The 16,933-nt window shown below is 43.0% G+C and overlaps 1 protein-coding gene across 1 annotated transcript in view; it reads left to right on the top strand.

Moving 5' to 3' along the window:
* GIGYF2 (GRB10 interacting GYF protein 2) overlaps positions 1–16,933 on the top strand; it is a gene marked incomplete at its 5' end in the record, with an annotated part of 73,932 nt that overhangs the window by 15,931 nt on the left and 41,068 nt on the right. The window contains 4 exons of the mRNA XM_084267173.1: positions 916–1,011; positions 4,701–4,809; positions 11,506–11,617; positions 12,184–12,224. Of these exons, the coding sequence (XP_084123299.1) occupies positions 916–1,011; positions 4,701–4,809; positions 11,506–11,617; positions 12,184–12,224 (358 nt within the window). The remainder of the gene's footprint in view (positions 1–915; positions 1,012–4,700; positions 4,810–11,505; positions 11,618–12,183; positions 12,225–16,933) is intronic.

Raw genomic sequence — 16,933 nt, forward strand, 5'->3', positions numbered from 1 at the left:
TTAGCTACTAGATGCAGTGCTTTAAAGCTGTATCTTGTACCATGCTCCTTTGTCACTGTCGTCTTCAGTCTTTGCTACCTGAAGGTTAGGCAAAGGTTCATCTCTGTTTTCCTGCTTTCAGTTAGAGATTCTGTAAGACTTCTGTTACTGTACACCCAAATGGGAAAAAAAAAACCAAACCCTGAGTTGCTTTGCTTCTGTTAAAATTGGGAGAAGTATCTAATACTGTGAACTAGGTGTTTTTGAAACAGTTCTCTGTTGGTATAGTTAGGACCCTCTTGGCTGTAACTGGACCTTCTCATCCAAATACTTAAGGTCACACCTGCTGATGGAGCTTCCATCTGATGTTGCACTGATTAAAAACAAGTGTTAGAATTCAGCTTCATTTAAACCATGAGTGTTCTCTACTGAATAACTCCATACCTATCATTTTGCTGCAACTTTTTTGTTTTCCTCTCCTTGCTGCTTATGAACTGGAAATGCTGACTTGACTCAAGCACAGCTTCTGCTCTATATATGGTAGCTCTGTGATGATGTAAATGAAAATCTTGCTATGAAAAGGCACTGAAGTTAAAGCAGAACTCTCTTTAATTCATTAGATGAAATTGCATGTGGTTTGAACTGCAGTGGTGTGGAAGGTTGAATGCTGGTGTGTATGATGTGACTTTTCATACCACAGTTGTGGCTGGTGGATGCTTGGAATGTTTTGTCTGTAAAAATGCTGTTTTTCTGGGGGCTGTAAACCTGCAGTGGAATTACACCCACCCACACCAGTGTTACTGAAAGTACTGGTGTACTGGATAGGTTGAGACAGAGTTGGCAGGGTCACATTTTTTTTGTAAATCAAAGTATGTGGCATCATCCCTGGAATGGAAATACTTGAGTGTGTTTGTGTGCTGTCTTCCTTTCATACAGATACCTTCAGACCTTCTGGATAAGGAGTTTCTGCCTATTTTACAAGAGGAGCCCCTGCCACCACTGGCACTTGTACCTTTTACAGAAGAAGAACAGGTTTGTATCCTTGTTGTTATCTTTAGATTGTCATTAGTGTAAAGGCAAAATAAACAGTATGTCTCCATTAAAAAACCATAACACTTGAGATGAGGAGATTCCAGGGATAGAAACCATGACAACTTACTGTGTTAGCATACAGGTTATACATTCACACTCAATTATTATCTTAAATTTGAACAAATATTTGTCATACAATGGCCTGTTGAGACATCAGCTTGTTAAATCCAGGGTCATCATCTGAGAATTGTTAACTGTTTTTTAAGCACACAGCATTTCAGGTTGGTGAAATACTTTGTACAGTTTTTGGACCACCTTCTTTGTTCTAGGAGTGTCTCAGCTCTGTAAACTTGGCTTTGTGGTCTTCAGAGAAGTGCTGAAGTTTTGACTGCTGACATTTCCTAGGGAGCTGTAGCACTCCTAACTACTTGGGATATAAGCAGCTGCTTGATGATTTCCTTGTTTGGTCTTCATAGGTATATAATAAATGTGTGAACAAAGTAAGAGTGAGAGCAGGTAGTCCACAGAGATTCCATTTCAAGGGTGAGGAATCAATAGTTTGAAAGCCCAATCTGATTCCTAGCAGAGGGAACTGCCCCCTTGGATAAATGCCTCTGACTTTTGACTCCAAATCAGTTGCTTCTTGATGGCTGTCAGAAGTTGTGAGTTTGCAGTTGCTCTCTGGTTTGTCATGTTTCTTAGCACTTCTCTTACTTGAGAGTACTGGGGGTTGAGTTTTTGTTTGTTTTTTAAATTTTTTTATTTATCCTGATGTGATTTGATTTTTGGGGGGTAGGGTGTTAGTTTCTCAAGGTTTCAAGGCACCCTCCTTACTTTGTGCTACTCTGGTTTTGAATTTCTCATCATCTTTGTGCCTCAGTGTTGTGGCATACCCTCTCACCTCTTCTGCAATTCCTTCTTCTTCAGAGGTAATTCATGTTTCCTGTGTCTTTTTAGGATGCTGTCCTTTGACATAAGGTGCTGCTAGTTGAGCTTTTCATCAGTAGCATCATTCATTTCAGTTAGTGTGAATATGCTGCAGGCACTTTGTCTCTTAGTTATTAGCCTTAAAAGGCAACTGGGACTAAGAATATGCTTTTATGAGGAAATCTTAGCCTAGCTCCCATTCTCCAGTGGGAACAGGAGTGATTCAGGCAGCAAGCCCAGGAAATGGTCAACCAGACACACAGTAGCAAACCAAAATATTAAACCTTGGTGTAAAATACCCTTGGACACATTTTTTTGCTGACATGTAGTGGAATCCTTTGAGTTCTAAGCCCTTGCCAGTTAAAGGGGATGTTGACTTCTGGTGGTTGTCAAGATTCTCTTCAGGAGGAATAACAGGAGTTCAAAGCTGTGGTGTATTGACAGTGTGCAGGGGAGCCTTTTGGTACAGACAAGATAAGTGCTGTTGACCTTCAGGGGTTGGTGGTCCTGTGCTGCAGTGCCCAGTGTTTCATCAGTCTTGAAAACATCTGAGCAGTTGGTGTGCCCTGTGTTGCTGTGATTTGAGTGGGTTTTTCCCTGCTCTTTCACCTGTAGTCACAGGAATCTTCATGGTTGGGTTAGCAGGCCTCTGCAATCTCCACAAAAATCTGAATCTGGAAGAGGTCTGTACTGCCTTTGTAAGAAAGTCCCTCCTTTAATGCTTTCTGGGAACCCAGAGGATGTGAGCAATCTGTTTTCTTGTCTGAAGATCTTTTCCACCTTCATGACTGATTTGAGATACCAAGAGAATGGCATTACTTCAGGTACCAGAAATTCCTGGTGTTTGTTCCCATGACATAATAAACATTGTCTATCATCAAGAACCATTTCTGAAATGAGCTTGATGAATATTAATGGCTTTGCTGCTAATTGTGGTGCAGGAGAACTCTCTTAACTGAAGTTGATAAGAGGGTTTAGAACAAACACCTTTGTGCCCCCTCTCTGAATGCTGAAGGAACTGTCCGTGGAAGAAAAGGTTTCTGTAAATAGCTTTAACAGAGGTTTCCACCACCAACTGCACCATATGTTTCTTTGCCTCCCACCTTTATTCCTGTTTACATTAGGAAAGAATTCACTTGTCTTAATCTTCTCTCTTGAGCCCTTGCTGAATATAATTGACATTGGGTTATCATTGATTATATTTGACATCTGTTCCTTGGGATGCCTTCCGTTTGCTACTGAATTAAGCCCCTGTTTTGGGATGGCTTTGCTCTTTGGTGTGCATTGGCAGGAATGGACACTGAAGTGATGGGCTAATCAGCAGGGTGGTTTTTTGCTGTTTTTGTTAGCTGTTGGGATGGTGCCATCTGGATTGTTGTCACTGTGCACCTTGTAAGGACTGTATGCTCACCACAGCAAGCTCTACGGAGGGGAAGGAGGGTTTGATCAGAGTTCAGGCAAACAAGCCATATACAAATGGGGAAGGAATCTCATACCAAGACATTGGATCTGATCAGTAGCTAAAGGTTGTTTCTGTACAAAATATTTCACCACATCACAACAAAGCAGAGGTATCACCTGCAGGAAAGGTGGTGATCTGCTTGCAGGCAAATGGAAGTGGGTCATTTGGACTCGCTGCTGGAAGGGTGGCTCTGAGCTTGAAGCACTAGCTGGGGGAGTAGAATCAGGTTCACTGGAGGCTGACCTTGCTCTTTTGCCAGGCATGACAGAATTTTTTTTCCCCTCAAGTCTACTTAATTACAAATTCTCTCTTGAAGGAAGATCTGCTTTGTAAGAACATATCAAGCAGTTTGGCTTGTATCTGAAACGGGTTTAAAATCCTTCAGCTGTCCCTTGGCTTTCATGTTAGCCATTCAGATTAAGTAGTATCTAATTGCTTGTCTTGTTCTCTGAAGGCCTGGGAAGTCAGAGTAATTCAGATGGGTTCACATAAGCAATTTGACTCCTTTAAAGTCCTGTTGAGAAGACAAGAGCTGTTTGGGGTTCTTTGCATTCAGAGTGTGTGAACTCAGGTTTGCTTGTTGATGTTTCCCATCACGTTCCTGGATTCTCTGGCCCAGTTTGCCAACTATTTGTGCTCAGAGAATGGGGCCAGAGTTGGTTATATTTATCCTTTCTTTATCAAAATAGCTTTTCCTCTAGGAGTTACTTCATATTAAAATTAATCTTTATTTTACTGGTGTTTATCATATTAAAATGAGTAGCACTTATATTTCAGAAGTCTTAAATACACTTAGTTTTCCCTAAAGCATCTTACTCCTATGATACATTTAAAGGAAAAAAGGCACCTTATTTCTGCTAATGAGATTGGTTAATATAATTTTATTCAAGTACTGTTACTCTTTACATGTTTCTGCTTTAAGAAATCAGTTTAGAATTACTATTAATTAATGGTGTCAAGAATAGGCAGGTGCCAGTCTCTTTTGGGAACTGAATGGCTGTGTTTAAAGCTGCTGATGTTCAAATGACTTCTGTGCTGTTATCATCTGATAAAGGAGTAGGTGCTCACCTGCTGCTGTTAGAGCATGGCAATTTCAGGTAAGTAACTTGGAAGCACTGATACCAAGATCCTTCAGCTCCTCCTGTCTACAAGGAATCCCCTTCCTTATGAGTGTTAGAATTTGTAACGAACATAAGGAAAGTAAAGGATGGTGTTAAGCTACATAGAGAGTGATGGTAAGTGTTTGTGGTTTTGTCTTTTACAGTAGAATCTCACCTTGGCTCTCTCTTCTTCTTGGCAGAGAAATTTCTCCATGTCTGTAAACAGTGCTGCTGTCCTGCGGTTGACGGGACGTGGAGGAGGAACGGTGGTAGGGGCTCCTCGAGGTCGAAGTTCCTCTAGAGGTCGAGGTGAGCAGTTAGTGGACTGTGCTGCAATATATCCTGCTGACCTGGGCTGAAGCTTCTGGAAACTGTTAGCTGGAGCTTGGTTAGAGCCAGATTTTCCAATGCCTGGTTTCTTCTCCCTTAAAGCTTTGAATCCTGTCCAACTTGTGGTGCTAGAGGAGTATTGTGTTTAATGATTGCTATGCACGTCTTAGTGCCTGTCTGGTACCTGCATCACACACCTCTGTTAGATTAGTGGGTGTGGGTAGCAAAAGGGAAAAGAATTTTGAGGTGGAACAGGAGATTTTGGTTCAGAATTGTTAGAAATAAATTTATTAAAGGTATAAAAATTACAGGGGAAAGGGAGAAGAATCCACAAACATAGTGAAAACAGTAAGATTACAGTAGGTGGTGTTCAGTGTTCTGAAAAGAGTTTATTTATTAACATCCTGAGAATAGACAGAAGGTTAATGGAAAGGCATAATTAAATTTGGGAGAAATCTGAATCCTGCCAACTTCAGGGCATCACTACAGGTGATGTGTCACCCTGCATCATTTCAAACATTTGCAGGTGAATTGAGAAAATGTCTTCAAGCTGCATTGCCAGATTCCAAACAAATTGTTAGATCCAGAATTTATCTTAGCAGCTCCCTTCAATATGCATGCTGCTGTGAACACTGTTTTGGGGGGCTTATATATACAGTGGGTTTTATTTAGAATACTAAGAAGCTAATAACTTGGAAATATCAGGAATAATTAATCATGTAACCTCTGCCTTTGCACGTGCTTAGGTGAGTTTCTCTTAGAGTCCTTTGCAATGTAATCCTGAATGTCCTGAACTGGAGACACTTTCAATAACCTCTTCAGAAGTCAGTTCCATACATAATTAAATGCCTGGCCAGAATTCTGCTCCAACTCAATTTATTCTCTTATTTCTGTTCTCATTCCTTAATCCTTCTTTCTCCTTCCCTTACATCTTCCAGGTTTTTGTAGATTGTCATCTGTCCTCTTGTGGCTGCTTCCCAGCTGAGGTGTAGACACTTACACTTTCTCAAGGCTCTCCCTGGGTTTCCATCCCTTCACCTTCTTTACCCAGCATTGTCTTTGTCCTGAGCTCAGGGCTTAATTAACAAACCCCAGCCAGACTAACGCAGCACGTGTGCATGTATGGATGGGGGGAGTGACACTTACTTATGTGAACCTTGTTATGTTTCAGTAGTACATTTGAAGGCTGTTGCTTTTTTGCTGTATGCTTTCAATGTGTGTATTGCACCCATGTTCCATGTTGCTAGGAATACAGGTTGGCTTTTTCTAAGCTGCACTAAGGTTTAATTTTTCAAATTTAATGATTGCTGCTTAGAATGTGTGGATTTGATACTGTGTGACCACTAGTGTGCTCTCTAGCTTCAATATCAAGGTACCTTGGCCTCCTGTAATTTGCCAAACCTTTTGGGTTTTTCCTCTAGTCAGGCTTTCCTTCCTTAAGCTGCTGTACCATCCACAAGGAATGTCATCCTTATGCACTGAGCAGTGGGCTGCTCTTTAATTGCCTCCACTGGTTTCAGTGAGGTCGTGGGGTTAAATGCAGCAGAATGTGGCTCCTTAATCCAGTGGTGCTGTTACTGATTCCATTAGTATGCCCTGAAATCTTGCTTGGCAGTAATGTTGGATTCTTTACATGTTAGTGGACAGAGCTTAAAGTCTATGCAGTATAAAGGCTGAAAGCTTCCACTGCATCTCTTCCTGTTTCCCACACTTCACTGTTAAGGTATCTTAAGAAATACTGGTTTAAGAACTGTGCTGCAAAAGTTCTTCTGGCTTACTTTTGTTTTCATCCTCATTTGATCTTTTCCTCATATTTTGTATGAATCATTGCCTGCTGTGCTTGTTAGGCTACTCTGTCATTCTTATCTTCTGCTGAGCTCTAAAGGGCACATTTCTCCACCTTCCCCCATTCATTTTTCATTCTGGATCCAGTTTGAAGTTGTAAATCACCGAGTTTCCCTCGGTCACTGATCCTGGTTGCTGCTTCCACTCTTCCCTCCCCTTTTCTTTCTGTGAGCAATTAGTCTCTGGTCTTCAGCACAATGAGGCTTCCCAAGGATTCTGTATCTCAGCAAGCAAGTGTGGGCTTCTGCCAGGACAAAATTGTACTCTTTTTCCCTAATTATCCATATGATGTTCTAGTAATTAAGGATTTACTCTCTGGTATTCATGAAAAGCTCAGTGTAGCACTGGTGCCACTTTGGAAACACACATGTTGGTGAGTAGTGAGCTTTAAATGCAGCTCTGCTTTTCAAGCTGCAGTGAAAAGGACTTGGAATTCAGTCTGTTCACTGAAGGACCAGCTTTACTTAACAGTGGGAGAACATTTTTCTTTCTTGCATTGGGAGATTGCCTGGGGTCAAAAGGTTATCTGGGGTTTTCACAAGCTTTCCATCAGTGATCCAATATCAGCTTCAGCTTTAGCAAAACGAGATGCTTGTCTTGAAGTGACTTGCACAACAGTATCTTCAGGGAAGAATTTGCATCTATGATTAGATTTGTTAATGAAGATTCCTCACTGAGGCACCAAATTGTTTTCCAGTGTTTAGGAGGGTGTGAGGGAACGGGTGGCAGACTGGCAAAGGGAGGAGCCAGTAAAGGAAGGGCATTGTTACAACTCTGTGACTTCCCCTGCTGGTATTCAGAACTGCAGCATGGCACTCAGGAAGGATTTTCTCAGTAGTCACCCCAAGGCTTCCTGACAACATTGAGGTTTAGCTGCTGTCAAAGTTGCTCTGATTTTTGTTTGAAATGCTTGTGATGGCAGTGAAGTAATGCTGTTTGTTACTGATAAACCACCTGCAGCTGCCATGGCTGACACTGTGTGCCTGGTGTGGACACAGACATCCAGCCCTTTTGCCTGAGTTCTGAAGTTCTCTAAAGAAACCAACTACTTGCACGTGACCTTTTTTCTAATTGACTTGTTTTCCTGGGAGCTCCCTGTGGTGTGTGGTTAAGCCCTGTGCTTTGTGCTGGCAGGACTGGAATGTCAACATTCAGGAATAAGAGCCTCAGACAGGAGAGATTTAAATAGTCCCTGGAAGGGGCTGTAAGCTTACACAGACACCTTGTTTTGTAGCTGTTCTCCTTTTTGGTTAAGACCCTTAGGAAGGGTAATGCTTCCCATTAGATCTCATTCCCCTCCCACCCTTTTTCCTCTTTGTGATCTGTCTTCCTTGTTGGTGGGGGGGTGTGTAAATGGTGCCACAGCAGAAAGTTCTCCTACCCAAACACCAGTAGTTGAAGAACTGTGGTCACCCTGCTCTTCCCACACAGCATTATGGCTATGATCATAGATCCTGAACTGCTGTCATGCTGGCATTTCAAGAATTTGTTGCCCTGTGTTGGGGACTTTTGTAATGACAATTAGAGGGACAGTGTGTGCTGTTGCTTGCCCTCTTGCTTGTGTCTTGTATTTTTTACTTAGACTGAGTTTTCAGGCTGTTTAATTAGAATATTCAGTGGATTGAGTTCCTCATTCTTAGGTTTTTAAGGAATTACTAAACTAAAACGATAGTCGGCTGCTCCATTCAGTTCTCAAGTGAAGGGTTTATTGACATCTCCAACTTAGCATTCAATACTTTGTGCAACATTTGCATTTAGAAAGTCTGCTCCTTGTGTGCCAGATGTGTTTCCAGAGGTGGCACACTCTTTAAACCCAGCATGTCAGTCTGGAGATGTTAGCTGCACAAAAAGCCAAGAAGTGCAAAACCAGAAGGAGGAGCAGTGTCCATGTGTGTGGCCTTCTCTCTGGGAGCATCTTTGGTCTGTTCTGCTGTGGGTGCTGGCTGGGTGCTGGCTGTGCTTTGAGGCAGACTCATCTTAGCAACACTAGCAGAGTAACTGACTTTGTAGAGCATACTCTGCCTTAACCAGCTGCTGTAGCTTGGTGGGATCTGTTTAGTGCAGCGTGCTTCTCCCAGTGCTCTGCTTGGCTTCTGCTGGGTGCTGCCAAATGTGCCTGTGGTGCTGCTGCAGCTGGGTGGGTGCCTCAGCTGGGGTCAGGGGGGCAGCTTGACTGGGTCCTGTCCCTGTGGTATTGGTATGGCTGGGGGCTGACTCCTGGGGCACCACAGGCAGCCTGGAATTGAATCGCTGGGGTCGTTTGTTTGGAGCTTTTGCAAGGTTATCTCTTAATTCAGACCGTTTTGGTGATGAAGCATAACTGAAATACTGATGAACCGTGGCACAGAGGGGGGTAAGAGGAGAGAGGTTTCTCAGGCAGCTGTTTCACATGCTTTTAAAGCTGCTCTTAAAACAACTCTTGCTTCTGGTTGTCCCCTTACATGGGACATTTGCTTTATTCACTGATGCAATCTCCCATATCTCTGGCCTTCTGGCACTGCTGGCTGTGTCTGCTATCACCAATCAGTGTGCACTCATGCTTGCTCACATTGCAAGGGGAGCCCTACAGGCCTTGTGTCACTCACTGTAGAGAAACAAGAAGAGGACAGCCAGTTGTAAAAGTGTGTGTAACTCCACCTCTGCTGCCTCAGTCAGGAGATGGGTCAATGCCTTTGTTCTGGTTTGACTGCCTGCCTGGGGCTTTCTCTTGTGAACTGCTTTTGCTTTATCTCCTGTGAAAGGAAGGAGTAGAGCTTTTGTGTAGTGGAAGGAACTAGGCAAACACCACCACTGCATGAGATGCTTCAACTTTCTTGGGCTTTATTTGTGAAGAACAGCAGCTTGGAGTTCTTTTCCAGGACCTTGGGGGACCCATATTGCCTGAACTGGCTACACACTGTGCTACTTGTGATGCTGTATCACCTCTTCAGCATGTCTTGTCTTTGTAACTTACTTTGCACTTGTGAATGTGGTCAGCCTTGTGCTATGAAGCTTGTTACAGTCAAGGTGTCCATGTTTCTAGTTGTAGTTGGGATAATAATCTCTCCTCTCTTGCCTTGAGTGGTCAGTCGACTCCTCTGTCTCCATCTGAGCTGGTGTGAGAACAGCTACAGCTGCATCGGCCAGGGGCTTGTTTAACTCAAACCTCTATCTCTAGCAACAGCCAAAAGACAACCCCTTGGCAAGGGAGTAAGGGCTGTGTAAGAATACAAAGGGGAAGAAACATCACATACATGATCAGCTTCCAGACATTGCAGCTCAGTCCTGAGCCAGGTGTGGTCTCTGTGTTTAAGATCTCAGTGGTATTTATCTTTTCCCTGCCTGAACTGAAGGATCCTCAAAACTCTGTGGTAATGAAGTCTGCATCTGACTGGGAGATTTGCCCCTGAGCTGCTTTGCTGGTGCTAGGAACAGGCCAGGTTTGTCCCTGGAGTGTTTAAATCCCACTTTTGAGGCAGAAGGAGAACCCATACAGATGTTAAGTTTGTTCTTCTCATATAGCCCAGTACAGACCACTAGGGAAACTGCTGTAACTGCCTTGGTGGGTTTTCAGCTGGTTGCTTTTTTGGAGCCTCTTTTCATAAGACACTGACATGTGGTACAATTCCTTGATGCATCCAGAGGTCTGTAGGTTTTAGATGTATGAGGCTTGTTGCCATTACTTCAGAAGACTGCAGGAGTTGGAGTCCATTCTCAGGGTGTTTATTTCCTGTTGAGTTTGGCCATTCTGTCTTACTCCTCCACATTCTTGAAGCCAGGAAGAGGCAAATAGGAACTGATTGAGTTTTGTAATAGTTCCACAGCCAGGAATTCCTTTATCAGGTGCTTTTTAGGTTCTTGGACTTGACTATAGAGACTGCATGTATGTGTAGGAAAAGCATTATCCCAGCAACCAGCTGATTGACATCTTTCACTTATTCATCTTCTTTCCCCAAGACCCTTGAAATGTTAAGTTAGCTGATAAAAACCCCTTCCATTTCTTCTGGAGCACTTTATGAAGCAGTGTTTATCTTCTGTCAGGCTGGAAACTTCACCCCAGCCATGAATCTGCCCAGTGCTGGCAGCGATGGGGAAGGTCTGGGGGTGTGTGTGGGTGGTGTGTTTTCTGTTGTGGTGTTTTGTTTGGGTTGGGGTGGGTTTTTTTTTTTTAACCCAACATCCCACACCTACCCAAACACTGAAGATGTGCTTTGTGATACTTTACTGGAGGATGTGCCTGTAACTCTTTGGCTGGAGATGTGATAGTTGGGAGCCTCCTACAGAGAAGATATTTTAAAAAGTGTGGAGGAAAAGTTGTATTCTGTAGCTGTTGGGGTTCTTCCTGCTGCTGTCCCTGTGCCCATCCTGTGATCCTTCTTTTCTCCCTGGCTGTTGGGAGTCACTAGAACTTAACAGTGGTGAATCTTCCTTCTCCTTCATGAACTTTGACAGCAGCAGTTCTGAGCACATCTGCAGTGCAGAACCGTTCCGCTGGATCCCACTGCTAAATGCAATCTGCTTGTTGTGGGTGTAAAGCACATGTGTGCCCAGGGGATGTGGTGTGAACAATGCATCCCTGTGTGGTAAGTATGTGTGTTCTGTGTCTTTCTGCATAGGATTGATTTCAGGACTGTTTGCCTGTTCTGTCTGATCTTGTGGTCCTTGATAAGAATTCCTACCTAAGACTCTTTCTTCAGTCTTTGTTCTTTTCTTCCCTTTGCCCCAGATCGTTTCTCTGGGGTTTAAGACTGCCAGATTAGTTCCCAGGGACACCAGGAGAGGGGAAACCTACCTGATTCTTTCTATTTTGCTGATCATTTTTACAAACACTTGTGTTTTTTGTCTTTTCAGGCAGAGGCCGAGGAGAAAGCGGTTTCTACCAAAGAAGTTTTGATGAAGTGGAGGGTGGATTTGGGCGAGGAGGGGGCAGGGAAATGCACAGATCACAGAGTTGGGAGGAAAGGTAACAGAACTCTAGCCCTTCAAATTCTTTACATATGTGTGCTCAGCTTCCATTTGTGCCTTTTTGACTTCATAAAAGCACTTTAGGAAAGGTGATGGGTGTATCTGTGACTGGAGCGTCTGAATTTCTGAGATGGAGTCAACACAGTGACATCTCTAGAAACTCAGGAGCAAATAAGAGCATTTTTTTGCAAAGAATTTCTTTGCCAAAGTTCCTGGGAAGAAGGAACTACTCTAAGAGAATATAAATTATGACAATTGCAGTGGAAATGATAGGTGAAAATGTGGATTGCAAAAGGATTTGCTTCAATTTTAGTCTCAGCACCGATGACAGTACTCAGAGTCATGTTTCAAAACATACCTTGTTGCCAAAGGCTGTGTGTGTATCAGTGTTCCTGAACATTTCAGTTGTCACTTGGACCTTTAAAGATAATACCCACCAAGCTCTGATTTTTTTTTTTTTTTTAAAAAAACCCTACCAACTTTAAAAATCCCCCAAAAATCCCTACCTAAAGTGAGTGGAGCAGTTCCAAAACCTTCTTTGAAACTTGTATTCTGCCTTTCTAGGGGAGACAGACGCTTTGAAAAACCAGGGCGAAAAGATCCAGGTATGGCTTTGTTACTGTCTGGGCAGGCAATGGGAGGGAGGAGCAGGGGGTGTTCTGGGGAAGGGACTGATATGCACATAAACCTTTCTTTTCCTGTTCCAGGTATGTTACTGATACACAATACCTGTGCCAGGTCACCTAAATATGTTCTCAATGGGGTGTTTTTCTTGCTGTTCTTTTTCACTATTCATGTCTTAGCTAAGGAAAATCTGCAGTGAGTAGGTGCTGTTGAGTAGGTTCAATGAAGATGTGGTGAAACTCCATTCCTGTACCTCTGGGGAAGGAGTCTGTACCCATTCCCAGGGGTGCTGTGGCAATTGGCCCTCTCAGGGCAGCATTTCAACGTCCCTGCCAAAGGCTGGTTTGGTTTGTAGGACTTTGGGCCATGTGCACTGCTAATTTTTTTTGAATGCTTGTTAGTGTGAGGCAGATCCCAACAGCAATGGTCTGAGGTTCCCATGCTGATGGATTTACTGTCTTGTCTGACTACCTTAGGTTGTCTCATAAATCTTCTGTTCATTCAGGGTATCACCTGGGCCCCCTCTGCCATTACTCTCCTGTTGGGTTTCTTACATGCTTCACACTGGCCACATTCAGGCAGAAAACTGGATCCTTACCTGTTAACCAGTACGTCTGCCTGTTCAGCTGAACTTGAATTGGGGTAGGTTGTCACCTTGGAGATGGAACACACCCACTGTGCTAAAATCTGAGTACCTTCAGGGAAGTTCTCCCCCATCAACTGGTGATACAGTAAAAGTGCACTGACTTTTCTGCTGTGTGGGATCATGCATTGACCCTTCTCTGCCATGGCCTTGCTCTTTCTCTGTGGCATGTTTCCATGTGGCTGTATCACAGCTGGGCTTAGTGAGAGGTTTTGTACTAGTAAAACCTTGCTGACAACAAGTCTTGTCCTAAAAAGGACCCAGAAGATCTTTCTTTTGGGCTTTGTTGAAGGAGTCTTGGGTAAATATCCTTCTTGGTGAACATACTGATAAAGCATAGTTCAGAAAATACAATTTCAAGACAGACAAGCCTGGAGAGATGCAATTGGGATTTAAACTTGGCAGGAATGTATTTTACTCTCTGCTTAGCTGTCAATGTCGGGATTTTTGGGGTAAGTTTGGTTTGGTTTTGGGTTGGTTTTGTAGTTGGGGTTTTTGCTACAGTAGTGTGAAGTGCCATTGTGGGAATTTTGTAGATGTGAATGGTGGCACATGGCTTCAGAGCCTTAAATTGCCCTATTTGCTCTCAAAGGCCTCCTGATCCTCCCTCCATGGAGGAACTGAACTTCATATTTTTAGGGTGCTTTTTAAATTGAAAGTTAACACACAACTAAGATGCAGCTCGTTTTCCTCATTATTTTTCCTTAACAAAGGACTACTTCTAAAATCAGCTTGAGGTCTGAGATTGTCCATCTTAAGCCAGTAGTGAAACCTCAGGCTTCTGTGTCTGTCTTCAGCCAGGACAGAGAGGGTGGGGTTGGTGGCAGCTGCTGGTGACCAGGGCTGTGGAACCCTTCTTCTGTGTGCCATTTCCTAGGGAAGATGGGGTCCCATGTGCTTTATCCTGAGGGAATATCAGGATATTATCCTCAAATCAGGAAGCTTTCTGGAGTCTCTTCTTCTATTTCTCTTCTAGTTTGATCTTTGTTGGCTGAATGCTCTGTAGCGCAGTATGATAGAGGCAGGAGACCTGCAAGCTCTCTGAAGTTTTAATATGAAAAACACTTTTAACAAGAGTGATTTACAAGTTTGGGTATTGCTGTGTTAGAGGTTAATGTCCCAACATGTGAGAGGACCACTTCTCTCCCCTTTACCTTCAAAGAGAAATGAGGGGGGAGAGCACAAAATGGTAACAGAAGGTGTTGGTCTCTTTTGACTCAAGCCTTGATTAATGAACAGATAATTATTGCTACATGAAGGCTTTCCAGTGACAAAGTACTTAGTGTGAGGTGGGGATACAGATATGCCAGAAGCTGTCCTAGGTCAATATGAAGTACTGACATACTACACAGAACAGTGGAAGCAGAAAGATTGAGTGGATTGTCCTGCACTTTTGGATTCAGACCAGTGTGCTTTAGCAGGTGTGTGTGTATTGCTTTCTGTTACCCTGCTTAAACTCTCGAGTTTAGGATTTAATCTCTTAATTTCATTGTGCTTCAGTTTTTCACTGTTCTTTCATAGGGCCTTCAATTAGCCCCAGATTACATAATTTACTGAGCTGCCAGCTTTTTGCACAGTCTTTGTTCTGGGTGATGACGTTGCAGAATTAATAAGAGATCAAAAATTCAACTCTTGTGGGCATCCATAATGGATGACAATGCAGGAACCCCTCCACTGACTGGCATGAGATTGAACCTTCAGCAAAGAATTACTGCTCAGAGATGATCAAATGCTGTTCTTAAAACTGTAATGTGCTCCCAACAGTTTGCAAGTTCACCTTTGACTCATTCCCAACACAGACAGTATCTGCTCCTGGTGTCAGCATGCAGACTGAAGATGCACAGAGGACTTGCAGGTTCCTTGTTGCAGCCTGTGGCACCTCTGACAGGCTTCATTGAGAACCCAAATCCCTTCTGGAAGGCTGAGGCCATTAGCAGAGAAAATGAGCAAGCTGTTTTCTTGATCATGGCTGGCTTTTAGAACTGCACAAAAGCTGCTTAATCATTTTCTGTGTAGGCTCTTGACTAATACCAGCTTAGTAACTGAGGGGATTTCACTAGTTCCCAGCAATTATACCCTGGTAGTAAATAACTGTAATGTAGATTGAACCAGACATTTAGTCAGTCAGTTGTGGAACCTGATTGAGTTCTGTTAACTTGTATTTTTGGTTAGGTTAAAAAGATTTGACTATGAAAGGGGTGTTAAAGTGACTTTAAAGAGGATGTTGGATTTCTGAGTTACTTTCCCTTACTCTGCCTGGCTTGTGTTTCTCCTCAACCTCACTAGCAAGAAGTGCACCCAAAGAAGGTCCATCACCAGCTTGCTCTTGCAGTGTTAGTCAAAGGGTAGAGTGCAGTTGTGTTGCCTGTCAGTGTTTCTAGGCTTGCATTCCAGTTTGGGCCATGGCCTGTTTCTAGAACTATCAGGTGGACATGGTTCACCAGTTCTTTGGAGCTGTAAAAGCAGTAGGGGTGTTGTGTGTACCCCTTCAGCTGTCCTGCAGTAACTACACAGTTGTGTTTGTCTGATTTGCCTTGGTGGGAGTCTTCAGCTTTATATTCCTAAAGAATATCTGAGGGTTGCATTTACTGGATGCACAACATATATTTTTCTTTCTGCTTGCTGCTGTGCTGCCTTTTAAACCAAATCTCTAGACAGAAAGTGATCTTACAGGACAGGACAGCTGTGAAGCTGTGATGTCATGTAGACACCAAACTCTGCATCTCTCACATTCATTAGCTGTTACTTGAAATTGGAAGTAACTTCTTGTAGCTTTGGCTCTAAAAGGTGAGGTTATAACTCTGTCCTGTTGGGATTATGCAGCTGAATGTTTAGAACAGATGGGTTTCAGCCTGTAGCATGTTTTTAGACAAGAGAAACAATACCTCACACAAAAACCAGTACTTTCTCCTAAATTATGATTTCAGACTTGACACAGGAATCTGTTGTACTGCTCTTGCCCTGGTTCTTAATGTGTAGCACTCAGTGTCTGACATTGGTAGAGAACATGGAAATAACACTTGGAAGAAATACTTAAAACTGCTTGGTACTGATAGGAGGGTAAGGGAAGGGATCTGTCTCTAGGCTGTGTATGGGTCAGCAGCTTAAGAGCAGCAGGGATGAAGGCAATGTAATTTGCTCTCCAGGCTCCACAATATTGATGAATGCTTTTTCAGAAAGTTAAATTTGAAAATAAACTCTGTGAGGGTCTGTTCTAAACCCCAGTCTGCCCAAGGCCTGCAGTGTAGGGAGGCAGCACACAGGAGTGGTTTTGGAAGGAGAGCTGAATCACAACATAACCATGGGCCTTACTCCTTTTCCTTCCCTGTGTGAAACGCTGCTGTGGGGCTGCTGCCTAAACCAAAGAAGCTTTTTGCTAACCTCTGTGGATTTGTGAACAACCTCAGTGAACAGCCTAGGGGGTTGAGAAGAATTCAGTTAAACAGGGTCTGATCAGATGGTTTGAGACTGTTCTTCCTGCTGCTGACTGCTCAGTGGAAGGAAGCATCTTTGGTAGCCTGTTAGGCTGTTGTCAGTCAGAGTTGCTATTTATGGCTTCTTGGTTTGTGGGAAAAAGTTACCTTTGCAAGGTAACTCTTACTGTGATACTTGTACAAACACACAATAGGCACTGCTTTCCTTGGAATGATTATCCATCATCCTGTTTATCCTTGAGCTGCTTAATTGAAGAACTTCAGAGCAGCAGCTTAATTGCAGTAAGTTTATGAGGCACTCAAATACAGAAGTCTCATGGATGGTTTGTTTAAATCTTTTATTTTAAAATTGATTCAAGTGTCTCTAAATATTTGTGCTGTGTGTACAGGCAAATATTGATCCTAAAGAATAAAATATAAATGGATGCAGTTCTACTTCTCATGTATCTAGCATGTCCTTCTGGGTCAGGTCTACTTGAGACAAGCAGGGCAAAGGTGAGAACATGTGGAATGTATGGTCCTCTTTAAAAAAAGCCCATGGTTTCATGTAGAATAGTCTGTTTCCCACAGCTGAATAATTTATTGGGTGTTTCCAAATATGAGAAACTCCCAC

This window comes from Gallinula chloropus (genome assembly GCF_964237585.1).
Source record: "Gallinula chloropus genome assembly, chromosome: 8".
In the NCBI taxonomy this organism is placed as follows: domain Eukaryota; kingdom Metazoa; phylum Chordata; class Aves; order Gruiformes; family Rallidae; genus Gallinula; species Gallinula chloropus.